Source organism: Orycteropus afer, unplaced genomic scaffold (genome assembly GCF_000298275.1).
Source record: "Orycteropus afer afer isolate SDZICR_OR568_19922 unplaced genomic scaffold, OryAfe1.0 scaffold00957, whole genome shotgun sequence".
In the NCBI taxonomy this organism is placed as follows: domain Eukaryota; kingdom Metazoa; phylum Chordata; class Mammalia; order Tubulidentata; family Orycteropodidae; genus Orycteropus; species Orycteropus afer.
The window spans coordinates 231979-239920 of NW_006922544.1; the positions used below are offsets into that span (position 1 = coordinate 231979).

The following is a 7942-nucleotide window of genomic DNA, read 5'->3' on the forward strand; positions in this document are numbered from 1 at the left end:
AAAATATACAGTTTTGCACCTTAGGATGTATTCTCAAACTCACATAAGAGTCCTTACCAGTGATGTCTCACATCTGCAGCCTTGAACATTCTCTCTGAGATCTCCTGCACTGGTGCTTGATTTGCTATGCCTCTGGTAGTCCTGTTATCAGAGCTATCTGGTAATTTTGTCAGGTATATGAATTGGACTTCGCTTCTTTTTTTTTCTCCTGTAGCTTTTGGGTGAAGACTGAGGAAAGACTGACTATTCCCTCATATTAAAAAATGTTAATTAAATTGACAAAACTTTCCTTCAGTGTACATAACAGACACTATTGATTTATTCTCTAATGTGTGATGTGCTTTGACTTTCGGGTGTGGGCTTTCCCATGGGCTTTCTTTCCTGTATGGGTTCTCTGGTGTACAATAAGGTTTGATTTTTGGGTAAAAGCTTTTCCACATTCTGTACACTTATAGGGTTTCTCTCCAGTATGAGTTCTCTGATGCACAGTGAATGTTGATTTTTCTCTGAAAGCTTTGCCACACTCAGTGCACGCATAGGGTTTCTCTCCTGTGTGTGTTCTCTGATGTATTATGAGCTGTGACTTCTGGCTGAAAGCTTTCCAACATACAGGACACTCATAGGGTTTTTCTCCTGTATGAATTCTTTGGTGTATAATAAGCTTCGACTTTTCTCTGAATGCTTTGCCACATTCATTGCATTTATAGGGTTTTTCTTCTGTATGAGTTCTTTGATGTATAATGAGATATGATTTTTGGGAGAACGCTTTTTCACATTCATTGCACTCATAGGGCTTCTCTCCTGTATGACCTCTCTGATGTAGCATGAGATAGGATTTCTGGGAAAATGCTTTCTCACATTCATTACATTCAAAGGGTTTCTCTCCTGAGTGAGTTCTCTGATGTACACCAAGGTTTGACTTTTGGGTGAAGGTTTTTCCACACACATCACATTCATAGGGTTTCTCTCCTGTATGAGTTCTTTGATGCACAATGAGGGTTGACTTCTCATTGAAGGACTTCCCACATTCAATACATTTATGTGGTTTCTCTCCTGTGTGAGTTCTTTGATGTATAATGAGGGTTGACTTATCACTGAAAGTTTTTTTACACTCATTACATTCATGGGGTTTCTTTCCTGTATGAGTACTATGATGTATAATTAGATCAAGCTTCTGTATGAAAGATTCCCCACATTTAGTACATTCATAGGTTTTCTCTCCTGTATGAGTTTTCTGATGGACAATGAGGTTTGACTTCTGAGTGAAGGCTTTTCCACATTCATTACATTCATAAGGTTTCTCTCCTGTATGAGTTCTGTAATGGATGATGACAGTTGACTTCTCTCTGAAGGCTTTCCCACATTCTGGGCACTCAAAAGGTCTCTCTCCTGTATGCGTTCTCAGGTGTATAATGAGCTGAGATTTTTGGCTAAAGGCTTTTCCACATTCAGTACATCCAAAGGGTTTCTCTCCTGTATGAGTTCTCCAATGTACAATAAGATGTGACTTCTTGCTAAAGGTTTTCCTACATGCAGTACATTCAAAGGGTTTCTCTCCATTTTTAATTCTCTGATGTAGACTAAGACCCTTCTTTCGCCTGAGGGCTTTCCCACATTCTTTATATCCGTAAGGTTTCACTCCAGTATTTGTTTTCTCATACTCAGTATGGAAAAATAATTTTGCACATCCGTTATCATGTTTCTTTCCTAAAGACATACTAAATAAATTTAAATTATCTGCCATATTGCTTCCAAATGATTCATGTTCATGGGGTCTTTGTAATGAAGTAGCAAGGTTATTACTCAGATGAAGTATATTTCCAAATTTGTTCCATTCATGACCACTCTTGGTTGTAAATACTTTCTGGTCAGGAACTCCATCTTGCATCAACAAACATTTATCTTGATTATCCTGGTGCTGCCTCTCAATCTTCTCATCAACTTGGCAGACTTCTCCTAGAAAGAAGTATAATACATCATCTTTACACGTTGGCATTATGAAATAGACTTTCTTAAGAAATACCCTGCCATATGAAAGCTGGTACTATCATCTTATTTTATCAGAATTACTGAAGAAAGTATCTTGGTCATCAATTACAGTTCTTTTACTAACCTCCCAACTGCTAGCTAGTATTTTTGTTACCAAGAATAATCTTCCCTGACACCGCAGTCTTTCTTACCTCTACTTTTACATCATCTCTGATTTACATCAACTCTGAAGACCTGAAGTATCAGATTCTTTATAACCTTTTACCGTTACTCTGAACTATGCCAGAGTTACAATGTTTCTACCTAGGTAGAAATGCAATAGTGTAATTCATGGGCTCAAATCTTAAAACAATCATGAGTCCATGTTTCCAATGAACAAGAGAAAAAAAATCTGTAATAATTGACTTTAAGAGGAAAAAAAAATTATTTGCCCCATATGAATGCACCTGTGTATTCAGCTATGTTGTTGTTATATGCCATTGAGTTGGACCCGACTCATAGCAATCCCTCCTTGGGTTTCCGAGACAGTATCACTATGGAAGTAGATTGCCCCATCTTTCTTCTGAGGAATGGATGATGGGTTTGAACCACCAGCCTTCTGGTTAGCAGTCAAGTGCCTTAGGCACTATGCTACCAGAGCTATACATATAGCAATATATTTTATATATACACACATACACACATATAGCAATGAAAAATATAAAAATTAAATTAAGAAAATAATTCCACTTACAATAGCATTATAAAGAGTAAAATACTTAGGAATACATTTAACAGAAGTGAAAAACTTGTACACCAAAATCCACAAAACATTGCTGAGAGAAATTAAGAATTATCTTAATAAACAGAAAGACATCTCATGTTCATGGATCAGGAGACTCAGCATTATGATGACAATACTCTGCAAATTGATCTGCAGATTCAATGCAATCCTCTCAAAATCCCAGCTGTTTTATTTGCAGAAACTGAATCCTAAAATTCAGATGGAAATGCAAGGGACCCTGTATATTCTAAACAATCTTGAAAAAGAACAAAGTTGGAGGAGTCACACTTTCCATTTTCAAAACTTACTACAAAGCTATAGTACTCAAGACAGTGTGGTGCTCACATTAAGGACAGACATAGAGATTAATGCAATAGAATTCAGAGTCTACAAATAAACCCTCACATTTATGGTCAACTGATTTTCAAAAAGGGTGCCAACACAATTCAATGGAGAATAAAATAGTCTTTCAACAAATGATACAGGAAAAAGTGGATATTTACATGCAAAAGAATGAAGTTGGAACCCTGCCTCACACCTTACACAAAAATTAACTAAAAATGGATCACAGACCTAAATGTAAAAGCTAAAACTATAACACTTTTAGAAGAAAACAGGAATAAATCTTGGCCTTGAGTTAGGGAATGGTTTCTTAGATATGACACCAAAACTCAGGCTACTAAAGAACAAAGATAAATTGGACTACCTCAAAAATTAAAATGTTTGTGCTTCAAAAGACCATCAAGAAAGTGAAACAACAACCCATAAAATGGGAGAAAATATTTTCAAATCATATATCTGACAAGGGGATTTTATCCAGAATATATGATCAACTCCTACAACTCAACAATAAAAAGACAATGAAATTTCAAAATGGACAAAGGATCTGAATAGATATTTCTCCAAAGAAGACATACAAATGGCCAATAAGCACATGAGAAGATGCTCATTATTACTAGTCATTAAGGAAATGTAAATAAAAAACACAATGAGATACCACTTCATATCCATTAAGATGGCTACAATAAAAAAAATGGAAAATAACACATTTTGACAATGATGCAAAGAAATTAGAGCCTTCATACATTTCTGATGGAAATGTAAAATGTTATAGCTCTGTAAAAACCAGTTTGGCAGCTCCTCAAAATGTTAAAGTGAGAATTACCACAAGACTAATAAGCAATTCCTTTCCTAGATATATATCCAAGAGAAATAAAAACATATATTCATACAAAAAACATACATGAGTATTCACAACAGCATTATTCATAATAGCCAAAAAGTGGAAATAACCTAAATGTCTACCAGCAGATGAATGGATAAACAAAATATGGTATATTCACACAAATGGAATATTTTCTGTCATAAAATGCAATGAAGTACTGATACATACTACAACATGGATGAACCTTGAAAATACTATGCTAAGTGCAAGAAGCCAGATATTGTAATGATTCTATTTATATAAATATTCAAAACATGAGACCGAAAGTGGATGAGGGTTGCCAGGGAATGGGGGAGAGGGGAATGGGGAGTAACTGCTAAGGGATAGGGGTTTCTTTTTAGAGTAATGAAAATGTTTTAGATCAGACAGTGATGACAGTTACACAACTCTGAATATACTAAAAACCACCACACTACATACTTTAAAAGGGTGAATTTTATGGTATGTGAATTATATCTCAATAAAGCTATTTTTTAAAAAAGATGATCAAGATGTTTTAGGACAGCAGATCTGACAAGAATATTTAAATTGAGTAGGAAGAATGGAATCCAATAATCCAATCTGTAATTAGAACATTAGCATCTAAGCCTGTTACTAACATGGGCCCGGCTTCATATATGTCAGTGAGAAATGAGAATGCTAGAACTAGTTGGGGCGGGGAGTGCCATTCAAAAGACACTTACCTATGGGACAAAAGTAACAGAGCAGAAACCTGTGAATGAGCACCAATTTAAGGAAAGTAGCCTAGTGTATGTGGCACAGGGGAAGGGGATGTCAGTCTTATGTTTAATGTATTCACGTTCCTATACCCAAACAGCAACAAAGGGCCACAACCTTCCCCACAATATACTGAAAGCCCTTTCAGAGGTCCTCACTCATGAGAGACAACCAGGGGCCTTATATACTCCATAACCTGGGTCAATCCTACTTACCTGGAAAGCTCCAAATTCGGATTTTTCCTTCTGCTGAGAACGACTCTTCTAACTCTAATTTGAGGATGAGGTCTGGTTTGGTAACCTGATGCTCTGTTAATGAGAAATGATAGAGATACTTCCTTAGTCTTCAGAGTCTCTGAGAAAGTAGACACTGACATTGTTGGCAGCACAAGGGACCTATCCCTTGTCACAATGGTAAAGTCAAACCATTTGACCCAAGTTTTGAGTTCACAAATACCTTGTCAGGGGAAAAGGAAGTTTCACCCTTGGAATTCAATGTCAAACACTTCAAGCAGTTCAGAGACTTGACAAATTTCAGAAACTGAGAAAGGAAAAGCCCTGTATTGGACATGATAATCACAAACAGGAAAATTACCCAAGGAAGCCATTCTTACCCACAGAGACCAGGTTATTATAGGTCTCTAACATCACATCTCTGTACAGGGTCCTCTGTGGAGGGTCCAGGTACTGCCATTCCTCCTGGGTGAAATCCACAGCCACATCTTCAAATATCACTTGTCCCTGCAATTAGACACTCTTTTTATTCTTAAACACTGACCACTGGGAAAAACACAAATCAATAATTAAGCCACTGTGGTACTGGCATAGGATTGACAAATGGTCCAGTGGAAAAAAACAGAAAATCCAAATGTTGACACTGTAAAACAGTAGAAAAGGATGGATCTTTTCAATAAATGTGTATGGGTCATGGGTTATGGGAAAAAATTAAACTTAACCCCTCTATCCATCCACAAAAATCAGCTGCTGGTGAATTATAAATCTAATGAAAAGTAACATAATAAAGTGTCTAGAAAATAAGAAAGAAGACGGTTTTTACAAGTTTGGGATTGGGAACGAATTCCAAAACAAAGCACAGCTTTGTATTTATAAAATATTTATAACTATTACAAGACGCACCAGCCACTCCTCAGAAGGAAGGTTGCGCAATCTACTTCCATACTGATACTGCCTCAGAAACCCAAGGAGGGGTCGCTATGAGTCGGGTCTGACTCAAGGGCAAATAACAATTATAAGATTAAAATTAAGACAGAGAAAAGGCAAACCACAGGTGGGGAGATTATTTGCAACAGTCATAAATGATAAAAGATCTTATATAATACATACAAGGATCTTATACAATATACACAATAACTCCTACAAATCAATGAGAAACATGCAAATGACAAGAGAAAAATGAAAAAGATATGCAAATAGATACTTCACTAAAAATGAAAACCAAATGACCTATGAACATAAGAAAATGTACTCAATCTCCTTAGCAATCAGGTAAATTGAAATGTACTCAACCTCATAAGCAATCATGTAAATGAAAATTTAAATCACACTGAGATACCACTATGCACTTACAAGAGAAGTTATACTTAAATAGATTTAATATTGTAAGACTGTGGAGAAATAGTAACTGTCACACACTGTTACTAAAAGTGTAAACTAGTATGAAACTTTTGGAAACAGTTTGGCATTGTTTATTAAATTTAATTATTTGCACATACTACGACTCTATAATTCCTAGGTATACACCTTAACACAAAATTATGCCCATATGCACTAAAAAACAAGTACCAAGATATTCACAGCAGCACTATTTCTAATAGCTAAATCATGGAAAAAATACAAATGTCTCCCAAACAGTATAACAGTAGCACAATCATTCAAGAGAATATGGTACAGTAATGAAAATAAATAAACTACAACTGCACATCCATCATGAATGAATCTCACAGATGTAATAATGAGCAAAGAAGCCTAATATAAGAGTATATTCTGCATGATTCTATTTATATAAAGCTCAAGAACAGGCAAGGTTAACCCATGATGTTAGAAGTTGTGATGGTGATACCTTTGAAAGGTAGCAGTGAGTGGGAGAGGACATGAGAGGGGATTTTGAAGTTCTAGCTATATTCTGGGAGCTCTGGTAGCGTAGTGCCTAAGGCATTTGACTGATAACCAGAAGGCTGGTGGTTCAAACCCACCAGCCACTCCTCGAAAGGAAGATGGGGCAATCTACTTCTGTAGTGATACTGCCTTGGAAACCCAAGGAGGGGTCGCTATGAGTCAGGTCTGACTCGACGACACATAACAACAACAACAAACTATATTCTATATCTTGAACTAGATGATGGCTTTGTGGTAATATATCAAACTGAACAAAAGTACGCACTTTTCTTTATGTTTGCTATATAACATATAGTTTGTATCTTTATATTTAAATAAAAATTATTGTCAACAAAAGTACAAAAGTCATTCAGTGGAGAAATGATAGCCTTGAAAACAAATGGTGCTGCAAAAAGGGCATGGGGTCTGACCTCCTATAACTTCACAAGAGGGAGACAGAATAACCATCAGCAGCCCAAGGCTTATTCCTATGAGGCCAGACATACTGTAACCCTCCAACCTTTTTACTAATTCTGACACTCACTACTTCTCTGCTGGAGTTGGTAAGTCATTGCATTGGCCACACAGAATTCACAATACTCACAATTATGGGGTTTATGAGGGAAGTAACAGGCTACAATTCAGGTTGAGGAACATGCGCAGGATACAATTCTTTGATTAGGACAGTCTCCTGTCTGCTATGCCCTGAGGCATGCCTCTATGGCCCCTTAGCCTCTTGGCCTTGCCTCTGCCCTCCTCGGGAAAGTGTTACAAAGCTCTTTTAGCTCTGCCAATAGGTACCCCTAGGTGCAACTCACTCAGTCAACTAACCTCCTGCTCAAGGGCACTCAGCTTTCTTGCTCCATGGGCTGGAAAGCCTGCCGCTCCATCTCCTGCCTCTTGGCTCCACTGCCGTTGTCTCTCACCCAGGAGTCTCTCTCAACTGGGCATCTCTCAGCCAAAGAGGTCCAGTGCAGGGACCTCAGGTCTAAGGACATACTCCACTTCATCTCCAGCTCTTCTCTCTCAATGGCAGTGAGATGGCCCCTTTTGCCTCTGTTATGTGCCATCGAGTCAAACCCGACTCATAGTGACCCCTCCTTGGGTTTCCGAGGCAGTATCACTACGGAAGTA

General features: G+C 37.4%; 1 protein-coding gene across 1 annotated transcript in view; it reads right to left on the reverse strand.

The window, feature by feature from the left end:
* Nucleotides 1-325: 325 nt before the first annotated feature.
* Nucleotides 326-7942, reverse strand: part of ZNF182 (zinc finger protein 182) — a 47827-nt gene continuing 40210 nt past the window's right edge. Inside the window, exons 2-4 of the mRNA XM_007958390.2 lie at nt 5308-5434; nt 4910-5002; nt 326-1953 (exon numbers count right to left, since the gene is read on the reverse strand). Of these exons, the coding sequence (XP_007956581.2) occupies nt 326-1953; nt 4910-5002; nt 5308-5434 (1848 nt within the window). The remainder of the gene's footprint in view (nt 1954-4909; nt 5003-5307; nt 5435-7942) is intronic.